This window comes from Labrus bergylta, chromosome 11, assembly GCF_963930695.1.
Source record: "Labrus bergylta chromosome 11, fLabBer1.1, whole genome shotgun sequence".
NCBI lineage: Eukaryota > Metazoa > Chordata > Actinopteri > Labriformes > Labridae > Labrus > Labrus bergylta.
The window spans coordinates 9,187,259-9,208,267 of NC_089205.1; the positions used below are offsets into that span (position 1 = coordinate 9,187,259).

At 43.3% G+C, this 21,009-nt stretch overlaps 1 protein-coding gene across 2 annotated transcripts; it reads left to right on the forward strand.

Moving 5' to 3' along the window:
* Positions 1 to 846: 846 nt before the first annotated feature.
* pxylp1 (2-phosphoxylose phosphatase 1) lies at positions 847 to 20,718 on the forward strand. Of its 2 annotated transcripts, XM_020636825.3 has the most exons (6): positions 847 to 967; positions 3,423 to 3,569; positions 11,265 to 11,453; positions 12,254 to 12,380; positions 17,838 to 17,977; positions 18,196 to 20,718. In XM_020636825.3, exons 2-6 carry the CDS (start codon positions 3,488 to 3,490, stop codon positions 19,221 to 19,223), a joined length of 1,566 nt encoding a protein of 521 aa, XP_020492481.1. In that variant the 5' UTR covers positions 847 to 967; positions 3,423 to 3,487; the 3' UTR covers positions 19,224 to 20,718. The 2 variants fall into 2 exon arrangements, with proteins under 2 accessions (XP_020492481.1, XP_065816559.1); XM_065960487.1 differs by lacking the exons at positions 847 to 967; positions 3,423 to 3,569 and adding an exon at positions 7,875 to 8,033.
* Positions 20,719 to 21,009: the final 291 nt, after the last annotated feature.

Consider the following 21,009-nt stretch of genomic DNA (forward strand, 5'->3'; position numbering starts at 1 on the left):
GACTCGCTTTTTCCACTACCTTCAAGTTAGAATGAAAAAGCTGGAGTAGTACCGGAAAGAAAATACATATTGCTTGCAAAATAAAAGCATTATGTTGACTCTTATGTGCCATTGTTCTTTATAGAAGAAAACACAGTGTAAACAGAGTATTTTGGATTCATCTGAAAAATGAATTCCTTACAGTAACCTCTGAGACTCACCTCAAACTACCCATGAGGCAAGTGTAGAGTAAGTCTGATTTCCACATTTTGTATTGCTTTTTTAATTATTACTCTCGGCCATGTTTAACTCCTTTGAGTAATTCTTATTCCACGTCAACCACAAGGACATGATAGGAAAATGTTGATTACTTATGACCATCAAGAGCAAATGAGACCTTCATTATTTTTGTTATCCCTGAAACTGATTTTTAACATTTTTAACATGGCAAAGGTTCTCAATCCGTGATAGATGAGATTTTTAACCAGAAAACACTATATAAGGGGTACCAAATTGTTCAGTGGTCCACAAGATCAACACAAACTACAAGTTCCTCACAGAGCTTTAAGACCGCTTACACGGTGACAGGATAAGGATATCACATCAAATACATTTTCCCCAAAAGGGTTTTGCCATTAAAAATATTTTTAGCATTGCTTAAGATTAAAGCTCCTGTGAGGAACTTTTTCACAGGGTTCACTCTCGTTTTGGAACGAGTATCTGCTTGGCGTTTCGCATAACAGTGATTATATTTTCTCTTCTCTTCGTTTCTAGTGAAAAATGCTACTGATTCTACCTTTAAAGAAAATGTATTCGATAGGTGTTTTATTTTGAAAATTGATACCGGAAGTATCTCTGCTTATCACGTATAGCTTGACGCCGGTCTGTACCGCTGTGTTGGCAGTCCGTCGTACCAGAGAGAGCGAAGCGCTGGATTCAAGTGTTTATATCTCTGTTCTGTTGGCTCTGAAATACTCCGTCCGTGCAGGTGAGAAAACACCTTAAACATTATTTAGTGGAGCGTTATGAGGGGCACTGAAATGTGCATTCACGCGTTTGTTCAACGCTTTGGTCGTGAATAGGAGACGTTACGATTGTTGAAAGCGGCACTTTAATTGTTGACTCGGTTGCTCGTTTAGTTGATATCGACCCATCAATACCGTATCATGTTTCGAGTTTTGCACATGGGAGCAAAAATTAGGGATGAATAAAGTTAAGTAAAGGAAACACTTACATACATAACTACGGGAACAGCCCCCCCCCTCTCCCCCGGGAATGTCTCAGTTAGCTTAAAGATTAATGAACGTAAGTAGCTAGCTTGTTAGCTGACTAGTTAACCAGCGGAGTCGTTAACGTTTTACTTCGTGCCGTCCTCATCACGTCAATGAACTCAGTGTGAAATAATGGACATGATTTGTCGCTTTGCTTACTGACTGTTGTAACCGTGCCCGGTTATTAAACAATTCTACAAAAGTTAGTTCAGAGCAAGCTGTCGATTGACATTCCATGAATGACGATACAGAAGAACAACTAACAGTTTATCATCATTCATCATCTCAAACAACAGAATCAAACAACAGACTCACCTGGTTTCATGATCACATTCATTTATTTTAACAAAGTAAAGGTTCACAGACTCTCTGCTCTGTGGTAACCATGGACACCAACGGTAGAATAGAATGTCCGAGTTGCTTAGCAACAGACTAGTTTCAGTTAAACTGCGGAACTAGTTGAGTTGGTGGAGTTAAAATATAATCTGTTGTTGATATTTACTCTTTATCAACATTTCCTGCTCTTGTACATCTGTTGTATTAAAGTAATATGACACTGGAGGTGGAGATGTTGTTCTGGATATCAGCACTGTTGGGATTATCTTCAGAGCCAATCACAGCAGGGCTGATATCCAGGACAACATCACGACCTCCAGTGTCATTACTTACTTAAAATTGCATTGTCTCATCCAAGAGCAGTTCATATAAAATATTAATAATAATAATAGCACCTTTAAAAAACAGATGTTGACAGACGAGGCAAAAAGGTGTAAAGGCTGGACAATGACAGAGTAAACATCGACAGTCAGGTCAAACAGAGAGAAGTGCACAAAAATAATATAAATACTAACACCACAGGACTAAGAAAGACACAACAGGCTGGTCTTAAAGCCGTAAAGCAATACAATTAAAGAAGTCAAACAAGCTTTCTTGTTGATACATGAAATACAGTTTTGTTTTGATATTTCACTGATTAGTAACAGCACTGAACCAGTAGTATCATGACTGGGGTTAGGTGTGACATGTCCTGAAGCTACAGGTTAATGAGCACAGGCTGTGAAAGCCTTCAGGAGAGGAGGGGCATATCTGCAGCATCCTTGGTCAGACGTAGGCTCGAACACTGCGGGCTGGAGGGTATTTTTAGACTGCCTAATGGTAGGGTTTTATTGTTTATGGCCTTACTTTGAGTTATTTTCCTCCCCCCACATCACTGCTTTGGTTCCAAGGCTTTGCCCTTGCACATCCATTGAAATGTCTAACTGCTGGGTTTATGCTAGAGAACTGGTGCAGACTGTAGGAGACACTGGAAACCAAAGAAACAGCATGTGAATCATAGTTAAAAATGGCAACCACATTTTCAGTCTTAGCAACCAAGAGCTGAAGTCAGGTCGCCAGTTTGGCATGAAGGAAACTACTGGCCTTTGTTGAAGAGAAGACCAAGCAGTTGCCTACATTTGGACTTTCTTGATGCACTGAATGTCGGGTAGTGATGAAGTTCATATGAAACTATTTGAAACACGCACTCTTTCAGGAGAACTCCCACTGAAATCCTCCAGATCTGGTTGTCCAAACATGCATCTCACAGAGGGAGACTACCCCAGTGGGACAGTTAGGGGGTCTCCTGATGCAGGACGTGATGCAAAAAGAACAACGTGGAAGTGGTGAACAAAGCAACAGAGTCCGCTATATAAAGCTGACAATATTTGTCTTTATATCAATGTTATGTGTAGTTCAACAGAATCACGATATGAACTAAGGAGTGGAAAAGAACATACTGGAGAACAGAAAACATAATGCAGCAGGTTCATCACGTGCACAGAGATTGCAACTGTCACGTGCAGACAGTCTATGGTCGCTCACTGACTGCAGCCACCACCTGCTCCCACTCCCTCGGGGTGAATTCTTCTGATTCTCAAAATGAGAAATTATGATTTAATGTAGTTTAACCAGTAGAGCATGCTCAGACTCAGCAGCGCTGTCTGCAGTCACTTATAGCAAAGAGTCCCAGCTTAGTAAATATACACAGTCTGTCTGAATATTTGCATTTCCATTCTAGTTAAAAAAAAAAAAAATCACTGTTCTGTTATCTTGTGATTATTTTCCCATCTAGAGTTTGTAATAACGCCATCCGAATCAGAATGACTCCCATAAGATAACTCTCTTTGTGTCCAGGCTGCCGGGATGGGATGTGATCTGGATGGCTGACGGAAAGGGACGAGGACCAATCACATGATAACATGCTTGCTCGTAACCGCTTCCTCCTCCTGGTGGTGGTGGGCGGAGCTGCGCTGGCCATCATCAGCCTCAGCTTGCAGTTCCGTAAGTGTTTTTGTGTTTTTATCCCACACGGTTGCTTTGTGTGATTGTCCTGTGTCTGAAGAAGTGGCCTGCTGTTTAAAGCATTTCTGATACAAAAATATGCATATCCTCTCCTTGCTTCCCCATTTAGGAGACCCTATTCATACAGAAACAAAGCAGAATCCTCTGTAGACTTCCTATATATATCTAGCTCCATCAGAGGGCCTCCGAATGCTCTGCAGCAACACTCTCATATCTTCTGGGGAATGCATAGGTGCACACAGCTCTGCCTTTCCCCATCAAGTCATTGTTCAACCTCTCCTGGAGGTATTGTCTAGACAGTTTATCCCTGCCAGCCGCAGTGAATGCAAGGAAACCACCGCTCAGTGAATGAAGACAGTCTCTTAGCACTGTAAGCCTCACAGACTGTTTGGAAAGAGTGTGTGATGATGCAGTTTGAGCAGTACAAATGGAAATATATTTTTTTTATCTTAAACGGTTGAGATAGAGCTGCTTCCTGCTGTATTCCTGAAAACCAAAATGCAGTGGAAGTGTGTGGTTATGGTAAGCCTGTGTCTGGACAAGCATAGGATTAAACTGGCATAAAGCATGCTGTAGCACACACAGGATTACAGTGGCGTGCAATTTGCTGTGCATGTTTGCCAAGATTCAGTTTGTTTTCCTTCATCAGTCTTTTTAAGATGCTGTCCTCTCGTCTAATTTTCAATTTTCTTTTTGAATTTCTTTTTCTTCTGTTGCTTTAAATGCCATGCGAGCTCAAAAGTGTAAAAATGATAGGAAGAGCATGCAGGCCGCTGCTCGTACTAATCTTGTGTTTGCACTGTATGACCCCATACAGGCTTCCCTCCCCAGCCATCCCTCCTTCTTCCTCCCTCCCTCCCTCTTCCTCCTTCACTTGATAATAATTCTTGACCATGTGAGACCAGGTTGCAGTGTGTGTTATTATGACCCCTCCATCAAAGCTTGTTGACATGACAACAAGGTGTTACAATGAGAGCATCCATCCTGCTCGTAATAATAACTCTCAACAATTGACCTCTTTTCAATGTGAAGGAGTAGCGGCTCTACTCCGAGCTCCTTGCTGATGTTCAAGCTCCTCACCCTATCTCTACAGCTGAGCCCAGACACACTCCAGAATTTTTTTTTTTTTGGCCACTTGTATCTACGATCTTATTCTTTCGGGCACTACCCAAAGCTCACGACTATAGGTGAGGGTTGGAACAAAGATCAACCAGTAAATGGAGAGCTTTGCTTTCAGACTCAGCTCCCTCTTCACCCCAACAGTTTGGTACAATCAGCAGATAGAGCAGACGCTGAGCCAATCCACCCGTCAATCTCATGTCCATCTGACCCTCTCCTGTAAACATGACCCTGAGTTACTTATACTCAATCACCTTGGGGTAAAGCTCTTTACTTAATACATAATAATGTCTCGTTTGTTATGTTCCTCTTTATCCCACAAATTATGAGGACAGACTTTGGTTGCTGTTGGTTATCTGCTAACTGCTGAAAGGATGCACACAGTCAAGTCAGGAAATGTCAATCCTCTTCTTCAAGTTCACACAGATGTTAACTCTGCTCTTTCACTTCCTCCACTGTCAGCTTTAAGGTACAAAACAAAAACATTGCCCCACATTCGCTGCTTGCACTTTTCATTCAGAACTGGGAGGCAGAAAAATGGCACAACACCCCCAACAGTCAGCATAAAGAGCAAATGTATCTTTTCTTTTATTTCTCCTTCAAAATGGGCCTTGGCTTATTTTTAGAACAGTAGTACGCTTAGAGTAAAGCTGCTGTCATCATTAATTCATCACTCATACTGAAGAGAAAGATTTGAGCCAAATATCACGGAGAACCATGTGATGAAAGCGTCTGGGATTTCTCTTCATGTTTAGGAGATGGTCAGCTTTTTGTTCCACATTACTTTTCATTTTTATAATACATCTTCACTTTCTGCATTTCCACCTGTAGTCTGTGTCTCTATGGTTTCTTTCATTCAACCGCCCCCCCCCCCCCCTCCTTAGAGGGGGCCCATGCCCACTCTAAGCGAATGGGCATGGCTGTCACAACCTCTAAAGGAATCCCACACAGATCTGTTGAGTACACGGAGGAAGAACGTCCACTTGTGAGGACTGCGCTGTGGCGACGAGGGGGCTGTGATCACTACTGTGTCACTGTGCCACTTCAAATAATTACACACTAAACGTTAATATCAGATCGCACTCGGCAAGAGCAGATACTCCATATTAAAGGATTTGGATCAGCGTGGGGGCAATCAGAGGTCTTATAAGTTCATCCCTAGCTTTTGCTGTGTTGCCAAGCATCAGTGTTTAATTAAATGTGCCGAGGAGACGGATGTTAATCTCTGCTCTAATACGGTTTGCAGCCCTGCAGATTGCTTATAAAGCACTAAGCTTCTAGTTTGGTTCCATTAGTTCCCTGTGAGCTGTAGTGTGATTCTTTGTGTGTGCACGAGACCCAGACAGGGTTTGATAAGAATGAGAAGGGTTTATATGATGGGCAGCTGTAGACTGTCGTGCCCTTTCACACACACTCTACTCGGCCTGTGTCAATATTTGATGCAGTTTTTTAGTGAGAACATTTTGGAGTCGAGTAAGCGTGGACACACCCTCTGAACTTCATGACAGCTGGCAACAATTATTTTGTATGCATTTTAGTGGCAGGATAACCCTGGTTGATTATGCCCTTAGATAGAAGTCAAGCTGTGTTTGTGTTTGCAGAAAGACGATAGGTTTGGCGACATTTAGAGAAGGAAGACTGAGCAGTGAGTACTATGTGCACTTCTTTATTGTAGGTAAGGATGCATGTAGGGTTGAATGTTTTTCATCTGGTAAGTGGTGGATAATACAGTTAAAATTCAGGATTTTCAGTTCTGTGCCACATCAAACACATGCTGACACAAATCTCACGATTTACCAGTAAGGCACGGCACACACTGATCCCACTGTATAACTGACTCGATTACGAGGAACCACCAAAGATGGACTGTCGGGCACGACCTGAGTGCACACACTGTATCGGAACGGAGCATTGTTTATTTTCAACAAAGCTTCCTTTGAGAACTCCACAGACGGAGGTTGAAGTCAGATTGATGTGCTCTTCTGCAGTCTTGTATGCTCGGCCGAAAGACAAACACCATCACAAAAAAAACGCTCTCCCTTTCTCACGCTCACTCTCAGCATCCCCAACAAACACGAGCTCTCACAGCAAACACTCCCTTTATGTCAGCAGCTACTTTCCTGCTAATGTCCCTCATGTTCATATCTTTCGTGACATGATGGGGAAGACATGTTCTTTGTTAAATGTTATCACGATAGAAGAACAAGATCATATCAGTTGATATCGGTAGTTATCACGATAATTGACATTATTTCTTTCAGTCTGATTTTTGCTCCTGAGTGAAAGTTAAAGACACAAGATGGTTAATTGTGGTTTAATTATTATTTATTGTCAGAACTTGATAAACTATAATTAAACAGAGGAACATTTCACCATCATAGGCTCAATGCACAGAGCTGGAAAACACTGATAAGACAGTTTGTTGCTGGGGAGTATACTGGCCCGGTGCTTGCTGAGGGTCCACTAACACTCGTTTTGGACGTTTGGTCATTTCTTTCCTTTGCTGTGTTCTAACGGGTCATATTGTTTCAAACGGTGGAAAAGGTTTGTGGTGTTGTCGGTTTTAGCTGCACTTGTCTTCGACACAGTTTACAGAGCACATTGCTTTGTTTCATGTCGAACTGTAAATATCCAAAATATCGAGGATGTTTTCTCCTTCTTTGAGCTGGTAGTCTCAGCGTTTTCTTCAGTGTCACTATCGCTCATTTCAGCTGTGTTTCCATTCTTCTCCAAATGTCTGTAAGCCCACCCACTCATTCTTATTTCAGGGAAGAGGAGAAACTAATGGAATCGCAGCCCGGCCGGCATAGCTGAACCCCCCTGTCAGACAGCCTCCTTTTGTTTCTAAGACCTGATCCAGTTTGATGAAAAGTTATTAACACATTATGTCCTAAACTAATACCAGTCCAGCCACATCTAACTTGGGTGCATGAATGAGTTCTGTACTTTGAGTGTGTGTTTGCTACAGTGCACTCTGTGTGCCGGTGCTGTGTGGTTGTGCACTCGCTAAGGTTGAGCAGACAGTTACAAAAGCCCCATTGTGTAGGTGACTGTGACTGAGCTGGCTCCCAAAAGTTTGGTTGGTGCAGGGCAGGCGCGCGTGTGTGCGTGTGTGCGTGTGTGCGTGTGTGCGTGTGTGTGTGTGTGTGTGTGCGTGTGCGTGCGTGCGTGTGTGTGTGGTAATGGCAGGGTATGGGGCACCCAGCATAGAGGGGGACAGGTTGTGAATGCTCCAGTGTGTGTATGGCTGGACCTCAAGCTACCGAGCAGTCGTCAAAATGGTCTCTGCTGCCGCTGCACACCTTTTCTTCTGTCTCATCAGCGGTGAGTTTTTACAGAAACTTTTAATAAGACTCTTCTAATTAGCCTGTTAATACTAATTACACTGAACACGGGATCTTTACATCAATCTCAGCTCTTATGTAACTTTAATGGAACCTTGCTCTGCTGTTTTAAGGGAACGTTCACAGTACCATTGGCTTGACGTTTCTGATGTCTTCACACATTTTGTCCATCATGTCTCTTCAACTCTTGAATTGTACCTTTGCATAATATTTCATCTAAAGTGAGTAAGCTGCCCAAATGAATTGATCTCTCTCTAACTCCATCAGTGACATAATATTGGTAATTGTAAGTAATGTCTGCTGCAAAATAACGATATCTTCTTGCCAGTTGCTTTACATTTTTCAGGAAGAATTTTGCTCTTTTTTTGTTTCGTTTTTTTAGATTTATTTTTGGTCTTTTTTGGAAAGATTTTTGTAAAGATAGGACAGTTGATAGAGTGGACATAGGAGTCAAACCCGGGCTGCCCACTTGGAGGACTACTGCCTCTGTACATGGGGCGCACATACTAACCACTGGGCTACCGGCACCCCTAGAATTTAATAATTTTATCCTCATATCAACGAGTCTCACTCCCTGAACATTATGTAGTTATATAGCACATTTTGCAAACATTTCCATACCGACTCCTCCTGCTTCATGCTGGTAGATTAGATTCTGAGGCAATCAGCGTCATCAGCATCAATTTTTCAGTTGATTAGTCATGAAAATAGTGAAAAAGTAACATCCTTTAATTTTTTCAATAGACCATTGGTTCCCAACCTGGGGTCCAGGGCTCCTTGAGGGGGCTGCCAGAGATCTCAGGTGGAACTCAGCTTTTCTAAGAAGTAGGGGGTGGGCTCAAGGTGAAACAGACGGGAATCATTGCTGTAGACAAGTAGTAAATCTTCAGTTTGAGATGCCTAAACTCAGTAAACTGTAAATATTTCAGCTTTCCTACTGGAAAGAACTGCTGGTGTCATCATTTATTAACTAAAATAACAACATCAACAACAACAGCATTACAATGTGCTGTAGAGGCATAATCAGGGGTGCGATGGCAAAAAAAAAACATCTCTGCAACACTATGAACTTCATGAGCTCTTAACTGGAAGAGGAAATGGAAATCTGCACGTGTGAAAGCTGGAGAAAGAAGAAGGTGTCCAACTCTTCACACACTGCACACTAAGTGTACAGCTGCACTTGTGTGTGTCATTAAGTCAGAGGGTTGTTATGGCGATGAGAAACCATTGGCTGTTTTTTATGAGCAGGCAGAGCTTGTTTTGTCTCTGCAGTGGGAATTAATATTTGCAGAGTTGGCTTGCCAGCTTGGATTTCTGATGTGTGTGTTTGTGTGTGTGCGCAAGTGTGTGTGTGTTTGCGTGTGTGTGCGTGACATTAGCAGGATTTGGATGTCCAACTTGCCAAAGGTTCATGGGGGTTCAACTTCTTTTTCTCCGGAATTGAATATTGGCGAAAGCAACTTCCTGTTCCCACAACATCTTCATTCTGATTGGACCGTTTCTCTGAGGGGTCACAGGTCACTGGTGTCCAGGAAACACACTGGTAGCTCTGAGGGGTTTAAGGGTACAGAGCTGTTGACATGGAGAGGAAATGTGGTCGAACTGGAGATTACATTTATCTCAGAAATCCTCCTCTAGTGCCTTCATAAAGTTGACATTTTGTTTGTTGTTTGTTTTCTTGGAGTATTCATGGTTTCAAAAGAAACAGATCTAAAAACATTTGGGTATCCCTTGATTTGTTATACATCAGCATCTATTGGATATTCATGGTTCCAATGGGTTACCTTTAGGGACATCCTGATTATTCATCTAGCATCACTCCGAGGCTTCCCGAGCAAAATCACAAATCCTTTTAGTCATTCATTTACTCTTAATCTTCATTTGGTGATTTATCTGTGAAAAAATCTTTATAGTGTATAAACAATTGAACATGTCGGTTTCGCATATTTCAAAATAATAACACACTACAGTAAATGGAAATTGTAAACATATTTTATTCTGAAAATCAGCATTTTGGCGTGCCGCACCCCCACACGGCCGTTTTGGACGCCCCTCGGTTTGCCAGATATGAGAGCAGTTATCAGGTCAAACCAACAGGTGTTGTAGTGATGGAAGTGGGCAAGAGAAGTGGTTCAGATAGAAGTGATTGTACCCGACCTAAAAAGCCTCTGCATGTTTCTAATAAGCTCCACGAACAGAAACGTGCTCAAACTAGGATCAATATTGGAGATGATTTTGAAAAATGGAGAGAGGTTAGAACACAGAAAGGTTTACAGACCGATGCAGAGCTGGATAAACACTGAAGCTTCAGTGTCCACCACATGGTGACCTGTGTGAGCATCGACTCTAGAGGGGAGGAGGCGGAGGGAGACAGCTCTCTACAAGTTATTGAATTTGGGCTGCAGTACCCATTTTAAACACTAGGCAGTGTTTCCCCTCGGTTTACAGCATTGGGGGGTGGGGACAAGCCAACATGCCGACACAGCAACACAAACACTTGAAGGAATCTTGGTGTTCATGTGTTACTTTTAATGACAGCTGTCCTTTTTCATCGGAAAGGTATCCTTAAATGACTTCTTTCCCTGATTTCCGACTCTATCCACTATCCTATCCCTACAATAAAGGCCCAAAAATAAATCTTGAAAAAAAAAAAATATATATTTTTTTTTACTTGACCTTCAGGGGGAGCGGGCCGCCCCCCCCAATATAATGGTAGGGGAAACACTGCTAGGTGTTAGAATTACATATTGCTGCTTTAATTTAAGGAATAAAGTAAAGTTGTTTTAAAGCGCAACCTCTTTCTTGGAATAAAAATGTGAATGTATGAAACAAACACCACAAATTATTCTGAACTAGACGCCCACCAGGGCTTTGAAGATCTTAACCCACACAGCACAAATAAACCAGTTTTAACGGTCTGTTAGTTACAGGGGATGCATTTTTCCACAACAAATTGACTGTACATCCTGCAGGGTTTGCTGAGGCTCTCAGACTCTGCAACCGAGCTTTCCGCTTCAGTGAGCACATGGGAAGGCCCCTTTAGAAAAAAGTGTTTTGTTATATTTTTAGAGACATAATTGCGGAAGATTGTGGTGGCACGCACATTTGTAGAGCCTTGCATGAAGAAAGGCCTCAGTTTCTTTCCCCTCTGCTCTCTTTATCCTTGCTCTGCTTCCACTTTCTTTATACCTTTCTTTTTCTTTTTCTGCAGTGAACCTGATCCCCACCACTCCCGTAGAGGAGGAGCGACCCTTCCACGCTGCCGATGGAGGTGTTGGGGTGGCTCTGGGAAAAAGCAGGAAAAGAGTTTTCCCGATGCCTTACACCCAGGAGCCTGACCCCGTAGCCGAAGCTTACGGCTACTGCAACACTCCCAACCGCAGCGAACAGGCCTGGGAGGGTGAGACCTGCACACTGAGTATTATATCTCTAATCTAACTGCCTCTTCAATGAGTACGTGACTTTGAGCTTGGTTAGATCTACAATTTGTGCTGCTGAGATATTTAAATCTGAAGTGACATGAGACTAGCGTCGGTACCATGATGTGTCGGATCATCCCTGATTCAGAGCGCCAAACACAAACCTTAATCAGCTCCCAGATCACCCCGTTTGATGGACAGCTTTTAAATTCTTAATGTAGTCATAATATCACATTTAGTGTGTCAGGACTCAAGGGACGTTTTAATTGTGTAAAAAATCATTTCCACCAGATTGCATCATCCATAATACTGCAGCACTTTCTCTCCACAGCGCAGCATTTAGTCCTGTGTTTGTTCCTCCTTTGAGAAGTCAGCAAAGCTCGAGGCGATCACACAAATGTCCCTCACACTGCATAAGACAGTGTCTTATGCAGCCTCAGCTACTTGATTTAGATTTTGGTAATTTTATGGATGGAAGTCTTTTTGTCCAAAGTTTAAAAACAAATCTCAAATGCAGTTAAGATTTAGATTTATATTTTTTAGAAAATCAGTCAAGAACCAATTGTTATATGAAGGTGGCGTATTTTCCTTCAGACGGGATCATTTTCTCGTGTCATCGTTTCTTCTGTCTTAATAATTGCAGACTAAAAAAGGCACACATTTGGTCTCAGATATGAAGATAATTGTAGACAACAGTTTTCTACGAGTCATGGTGAAGCCTTTGCTGATATAGCATTTCTGTACACTGCACCTGTAAGCTGATGAGCCTCTCTTCTCACAGGTCACAGTCCAGCTGACTACAAGCTTCTGTCCGTGCAAGTGATGATTCGCCATGGTGACCGTTACCCGCTCTACTCCATCCCCAAGACCAAGCGACCCGCCATAGACTGCACCTTGTCCAGCAGCAGGTACAGACATGAGTCCTACAACATATATAACATTGAAGAAGGGCGTTCAGAGAATTTACATAATAGCGTATTTAAAGGAGTTCTTCAGTGCTTTTTATCATCATCAAATATCAGCACGAGTAATAAACCAACCATCGATGGCTTCTTAAACGTGATGTGAACATCTCTCTGTCGCTAGTGTAGACGGACAAGGAAGGAGAGAACTCTACACGGCACTGACACTCACTTTTCTCACTCAGCAGAGCTTGTTAGCTTGTTTCACAAAGTGGAGATAACGGTGCATTAATAATATCCACATCATGATTGAAAAGTTGACCGTTGACCTTTGTCAACATCCGAGATAAACTTTATTTAGCTCAACGCGAGCCGTTTATTGACGAAGCTCTGAGTGTTGAGATTTGAGTCAACAGCTTGTCAATATAAAGCACCACACTTCAGTTTGTCCACCTTCAAAATAAAAGCACTAGATGTCACTGTTTTGAAGGGGATACTGAAATTCACATAGCAGAGAGAGAATTACAGGGAGCGTGAAATCGTAAGCGATGCAACATGATATCTGCGTGCTGTAAGGACACGTTGTAAGTCGTATCTTCACAGCAATTTTATGCATAGTTATGGCACTTTGCAGCTTTTCCTCATGTCCTGCAGGCATCGTGTTCATGGTATTTTTGCTTCTTTCTATTTAATTAAGAAAACTATAAAAACAACAAACAAAGAAATGATATGAAAAGCTGAATGAGGGGCTTTTCACTGGGTTCCAGAGTCTGAAAATAAGGGCTTTATATCCACAGTTTCAATTAGTGCAGGTCAGAGGAAAAGGTGCACAAAGCCACTGGTATTTAAGCTGTCTTTCCAAGAAGAGCCCCGGCTACATCTTGTGCCTTTACGAGAGGATCTGCTGCAGGGAGCGGGACTCCAATTAGTGCCACAGCTTCTGATATCCTCTGACAAAAACTGCTGAGCTAATAGCACCTGTCAGAAAGCATGATCAGCGTGTTCAATGGGAAACTAGATTCCTCACTCTGCGGTATTTGTGGGGCTTAAAAGAAGCTGGTGTTTAACATTATAGATTCAGTCTTAACTCATGATTACAGCTGAGGAGACGATACACAGCTCACAGTCCCTTTGGTTTCCGAGCGATATCAGAATTGTCAGCAGTAGCTTGTAGGTTTGGTTAAGTGCAGCTGTTCTCTTGTGCCGTGGTGCAGTTGAACACACACATACGAAGACTAACACGTGTGTGTGTGTTTGTGGTTTTCTGAATTATTGACTTGTTTTTGCCTGATTAGAGCGGCATGCTCACTGAACAGTTGAGCAATCGTTGCTGCTGCAGAAACTCTCTGGAGAAATGAGGGTGAGGAAATGCATGCACACAAACAACAAACACACACAAACACACACACATTCCAGTAATAAGCATCTCTACTTCCTTTGATTAATCTTCTCCTCTATATTTCTTCTCTCAGTTATGTTTTATAGTCTGCTCACGTTGGCTCTGCTCCTCTTTCAGGAGAGCAAGATGAGAGCCTCTGATTGGAAGTTATTAAAAGCGAGCACGCGTCTGTATTTGAGCTGCAGAAGAGGTCTTAAATCAGCACTTTCACACACACACACCTTCTGTGTGTATATCCACGAAACTCTGTGCTAGCTCGCCATGTGCTACGATAACAACCTGTGCTATTTATGAAACCAGAACATGTACCAGTAGTTTCAGAATGTTTAACTGTGCACTCATTTCCTCTTGATGATTTATTTATGGCTGGAAAAAAGCCAGAGACCTCCCTATTTTGGGGTTATGTGCCCGCGTTTAGCCAATCAAATCTTTCACTGCAGTCCTATCAGCTGTGCACATCTGGTCGGAGTGGGCTTGCTGTAATCTGTGGAGCTGGCACAGTGGACGCACTGTTTAGTCTTTTTTCCGATTGGTAGGCTGCAGGTCAGCTGCTGTGTCCATTTAATCATTGGGATTATTTTTTTTATATCTTTGATCTTTGAACTTGGGTTTAAGTGGGCCTTCCAGTACTCCAGCCTGTTATGATAGAGGTCATCGACGGGTTTCCAATCAAATATGTATGTAAATGGGATATAATCTTTCTGCCATGGCGTCCTTTTTGCTCATGGAATAGCTGACTTGCAGTATGGTCGTCTGGCTGAAGCTCTCTGCTACCAAATAGAAAGAATCCTGTTGTTGCTGGCTAATTCATAAAAAGTCAAAATATTTAAATTCTGCTTGTTCTTGTTGATATGTTTGGTTCGCCAACATGAGACTTGTTGTGATTACGATAAAGCCATATGTGACTTTTAGAAATACATCATCATCAATCATTCTGAATAGGAGGTCTTTGATTCTTCAAATATTTTCTTCCACACATCGGGGGAAAAGATGGGGCGACTTCTACATCATTTTTTTCCTACATCAACTTCTTGCCTACAGCGTGAGTTCAATCATTCGGTCAGATCAAAAATGTCTTAACTATGAAATGGCCATGATTTTGCACCGAACCTTAACGGAAGAATCAATGTGCGACATGTTCCACATAAATAAATCAGAAATCCAGTCTATCCTGTGTAAATGTGTCTCTGAGTCATGACTGTCTACAATGAGTGAGAAGCTCGAGTCCTGCTGGCTGTGTTGTTGTCAGCGCCGTGTTTACATGGACGGGACGGCCGGCTCCTCCCCTTGTGTATAAAAGCTGTTTTAGTCAAGGACTAGAGAAAAGAAGAACATACTCACTGATTATTTGGATGTCACGTTAGAGTTTTTAGATCACGCTCATTCTGTGTCAGTGTACATGCAATGTGAAGCTACAAGCTAACTAAAGAGTGCTAACATTAGCATGCTAACACAACAATGCAGGACACAGGTGATTGCAGCTCGAGCAAAGGACAATTTTGTATGTCGCTTGCACAGCCCCAGTCGTATGTTTTTAGGCTTTTATAGCAGAGTGTTTTTGAGTTTGAGTTATGCTTTAAGGATCATAATGAAGGTACAAAGAAACCTGCGAACACATCGTTACATGAAGGGCTGACGGTCGATACTTCTTAGCTTCTTCTGTAATGAGTTTCATTGAAAATCCTTCTTTTATTATTGAAGGATTCAAATGTTTATATCTCTGTGTGTCTGCATTACTATGTTAGTACTTCTGTTTCCTATTTACACATGGGTGTAATTAAAGTGAAGTGAATGAGCATATGCCCAGGGCTGGATCCTAACAGAAAGCTCAGTCGTGTGTGTGTGTGTGTGTGTGTGTGTGTGTGTGTGTGTGTGTCTTGTCTCTGTGCTGGCACCAGCTCGCCGACCCGCTGTCTCCGTCTGCGGTTAACTGAGCTCTGTTCAGCAGGGAACATCACTCTCTTTCCTTTTCATCTCCCAGCACTGACGTCTTTCTCAAGGTTTTTTTCTTCTTTGTGAATCTGCACCACTCCGTTCCATTTACTCTTACTTCTGTCGAGCACTCGTCCTCTTGTCTAAAGCAGTCCACTTCATCTCATTCCTTCCATTCATGTTTCCCTTCCTCTTCCCTCCATCCTCGCTAATCTCTCCCCCCGTCCTATCAGTGCTGATAATCCCTGCTTAATGTAATTGGGCTTCATAATCTTTGGTTAGCAACTATCAACCTAACAGTCAGCCTGGCTGTCTCTTTGTCCGCACTAGTGCCCCCCCCCCCCCCCCCCCCCCCCCCTTCCGTTGACATCCCGTCTCCCAGGGTAGCCAATTAAATCTGGATCGTCCCAAACTCCCTTCAGCCTAACGACCTGCTGATGACGGAGCAGAAAGGAGCTAAACATCTTTCCTCACATGCCTGCAATCGAAGTGTATGTTTCAAAGTTATAAGAGGGGAGTGGATTGATGTTGACGACAACTGCTGATGCAACGTGGCAACAAAACTGCCTTTAAAAAACTAAAATGTAACCGAGAGCGTCCATGTGAAATTCTTGTGAAGCGACGTGGACTTAAAAAGGGAAATGAGTGGGCTCGCTGCTGGAGATGCCAGATTAACCTTAACCTTTTTCCGCCAACACAAATCTGGTGCATGCTTTAATCACATGAGGGCGTTTGTTTTAATGCTGTATTCCTGAACCAGTACACAATCACTATGGAAACAGTGTGCGTGTGTGTGTGTGCGTGTGTGTGCGTGTGCGTGTGCGTGTGTGTGTGTGTGCGTGTGCGTGTGCGTGTGCGTGTGCGTGTGTGTGTGTGTGCGTGTGTGTGTGTGTGTGTGTGTGTGTGTGTGTGTCTTTAATCTGCATGCTCTGAGCTGCAGCATGCACATATTTGTCTTTATGAAGCTGTAATCTTCAGTCATCCCTAATCTATGATATAACCGACTGCTCCTACCGCCGCCGCCGCCCTCGTCCCTTTGTGTTGTGTGCGTTTGTGTTTCTGAGCTCTTATGTGTTTGTACTCTTCCTGCATTTGTGTGTGTCCCAAGGCAATAAAAAAAAAATCTATCCTCTTTTTAAATCTCCATCTCTTCTACCAGAGCCCACACATATTCCTGAGCTGTAGTGTTGTGTTAGAGCGACACCTGGTGGGAGAGGAAGAAAGTGGCCCTCACATGCTGAAATGTACTGTTCATGTTATAATATTTCACAAGTGACAGCGTGTCCCGTACACAGGCAAACCAAAAACAATCACCCAGTGTTATGTAATAATGTTACTTATTTATAACGGCAGGAGAGGGCGAGTTAGAGTGGTTCGATTACAACAAGAATCCTAATCATGATTATTGAACATTTATATCACATGCATTTATTGAACTTCAAGACTCTTTGAAAGCACTTTGAAAAACATAAATCTAACATAAATCTATCTGGTAGAGGGGATGGACTCTTGTGTCCAGAATAAAACAACACTGAACATTTTCCACACATAACAAAAACCTTTGAGCTGCGACTTTATAGCACATCGATCCATTATCTTCACCGCTGTTGCTGATCCCCCGCTGTCATTTGGCAAGAGGCGGGGTTACAGCCTGGACTGTTCTCCAGTCAATCACAGGGCTGACATATAGAGACAGACAACCAGACACAATCACATTCACACCTACGGACAACTTAGAGTCACCAGTTAACCTAACGAGCATGTCTTTGGACCGTGGGAGGAAGCCCACAGTGGAAAAAACTGAAATATTTTTTGAGATCAGAGACAAAATAAAAGAGTGGAAAAGGATTTTTTCAAGGATGGACATTGCATCTCTTCAGGGTGTTTCTCAGGGAAGCAGCCCAAAATCTTGTATTTTTTGTGCCAAGTTTTGGTTCTTGTGAGCAACTCAAACTTTTACTTTTCTTCCGATGTTATCCCCTCCCAAAGATTTGTCTCTGAACCATCAGTGTCCCTAACTCGTTGAGAGTAACTTCTCTGCTTCAGTTTGAGAACGCCTGTGTTAGTGTTCATGTGTCTCTTATTTACGCACTCTACACACACTCATACCTTTCATCCTTCTCCCCCCTCAGGAAGCCTTCCCACCCTCTCCTGAACCCCTTCATCAGTCACATGGGCCTGGGAGGACGTGGTCACTGGGATTCGCCTCTGAGCTCTGTTCCCCGTCTGCCCAACCACAGTTCCTGTGAGATGGGAGAACTTACACAGACAGGTGAGCGAGGGAGGGAGGGAGGTCCCCCCTAGACTGCACATTGTCCTTCTCATCACTACCAAATGTGACCTCTCGTCGACTGCTGTACTACCTTTGAACAGTTAGCTTCCATTTTTGATCTGGAATCAGTTTGTAGAAACGTCTCTCCACCAATTAAATCGTTCTGTTCTTTCCATCAACAACTTGATGTCTCAATAAATGTTCTTGACTCTTTTCAGGTGTTGTTCAGCATCTACGCAATGGGCAGCTCCTCCAACAAGCCTACAAGCGTCACAACCTCCTCCCCTCTAACTGGTCGCCCCGCCAGGTGTGGGTCGAGACCACAGGTAAGAGCCGCACCCTGCAGAGCGGACTGGCCTTCTTCTACGGATTCCTGCCAGACTTTGATTGGACCAAGCTGACCGTGCGCCACCAGTGGAGCACGTTGTTTTGCAGCTCAGCCTGTGACTGCCCCGCCAGGAACCGGTACCTGGAGGAGGAGCAGAGGAGGCAGTATCGGCTGAGAGTGAGCGATACCGAGCTGGAGAGGACTTACGTCGAGATGGCTCGGACTTTGGGTCTGCTCACCCGCACACTCCGAGCTGCAAACCCTATTGACTCTCTCCTGTGCCACCTGTGCCACGGCATTCCTTTCCCGTGCGTTCCCGTGGGAGATAGTGGTGCCAGTGGATGTCTGACAATGGCTCAGTTTGCAGTGATCCGTCGACAGCAGCTCGATGATGAGGTGGAGCGTAGAAAAGTGGGGCTGTACCGTAATTATGCCATCCTAGCCATGTATCCTTACCTCAACAGAACTGCCAACAAAATGGAGCGTGTTGCTAAGGACAACGAGGCTGGTCGTCAGCCTCGTCCCGGTGGAGAGGAGGTCTTCACCCTCTCTTCAGCGCATGACGTCACCATGGCTCCATTGCTGAGCGCTCTGGGACTGGAAGAGGCCCGCTTTCCACGTTTTGCAGCGCGCGTAGTCTTCGAACTATGGAAGAGTCCCCCGGCGACGCAAGGACAGCCGAAGAAGAAAGCCGGCAAGGGCGGGAAGTCGAAGGCGAAAGACGGGGAGCTGTTCCTCAGGGTGCTCTACAACGGCGAGGATGTGACATTTCACACCACCTTCTGTCGCTCCCATGACCGCCACACAGGCCAGCCCCTCTGCCCTCTGAAGAACTTCCTGTCTTATGTCAGGAGAGACATGTTTAGAGTTTTCAACGCCACGTCCTACCAGGAGGCCTGCTTTAGGCGCCCTGTTTGACCGATGGACAGATGGTGCGGATGGTGCCTGAGTGGAAGAGAAGACTTGGCAGATGGTTGTTGTTTTTCTAGTTCTCACTTTTAAAGTCGGTGCACTTTTTTGCTGCTCTTACAGTTCCACATATTTTTAACCACAGCCCTCTGACATCGCTGAGCACGAGGAGAGGAGCAAACACGCAGGACTGAAACTTTGCTGATGTCGTCACTTTCTAACATTTTCTACATTTTTAAATACGGTACTATAAGTTTTCTAAAGCGTGTCTGTAACAGGCGAGTAGTTTAAGGGAAGCTGAATGGCACTTAGCCACTTTATTCACATGTTCCATAAACCGTGGAAATGTAAAAATCCAGTATTTTCTAAATGCTTGAAGAAACATGGAGGTCGATGCTGGAAACACTTTGCAGGAAGAATCATTCCTTGGAAATATTTATGTCTTTTTACTAACATTCACAGTAGTGTTGTTGTTCTCGAGACCACCTTTTGAAGGTCTCGGTCTCAGAATCTAAAACACCGGTCTCACACTGGGCAGACTCCAGATTTTAAATCAAGACCACCACTGATCGGCTGTTTTTCCACATCATTACTGCGATTAGAACGAAAACTCCTCTTTCCAAAAGAACGAATAACTTCAATTCATTCATAATTTGATTTTTATCCAAATTATCTCGACCACTTCCAGGTGCATTTCAGGATGACGGTGATCCAGTTTGATACGCTGCTCTCTGTAACCGCACATTAAAAAGAGAACACAGTATGACAGTATGTTTGAGGTAGGGACACACACACACACACACACACACACACACACACACACACACACACACACACACACACACACACACACACACACACACACACACACACACACACACACAGGGTTGGATGCAAAAATACTCAGAAAATCAAACTTGTTCCGAAATGAATAATGACTAAGGTCAGTTTGCAAACACGATTTACATAACATGTGGTCGTATCTATTTTTTAACATGCATCAATTTCAGGTGGAAAAAAAACGACTCAGTGTGCAATGGCCTTAAGTGAGTGACACGCCTGCTGCACACAAGATGATGATTCTTCAGCGATATTTATGGTCTCGGTCTCACCCTGCCTTGGTCTTGACTCAGTCTCCATCCCTTAATGTCTTGGCCTTGTCTCGGTCTCTGAGTACTCTGGTCTCGGGTGTGTCTTGGTCTCGGTTAGTGTGGTCTTGACTACAACACTAGTTCACAACCAGAACTTCAATCCCTCAGCGTTTCTTTGGATCTTAAAGTCGATTCTTTGAAAAATAGGCCGTCAGTTTAACTTTAAGGGATCATTTTAACTTTGACATTTCAACTTCTTTTGTTTGAGTCCAATTCTCTCTGTTCTTTTGAAAAGAACAGTTTGGGTAGTTACAGATCATCTGCACGTTTACAATGACATTCCACTTATTGTTTGTGTTTGTAGGAAACTGAATCTAATAAAGGTTCTTCATGAGCAGAAAGATATCAGTGCAGCTGCTGTGACAAGAAATGGTCTCATTTATTGCGTGTAAGTACGAATGGTCGAGTGCTGGAGTGAAAGGCATTTACACTATATAAAGGCATTTTTCTTTGCTGTCACTTCTATTATTCAACCACTGGGTGGTGTGTTAGCTCCACAAACCGAGTCCTTCCCATCTGCTGCAATCAGTTATCCACTTTGTCAACAGTGCTGCAGGGAAAGAAGCACATAGTCGATACATTTATATAAATGTAAAAACCCTGAGTGCCTTTTTCTCCCCAGCCAGCAGACGCGTCGTGTGTCA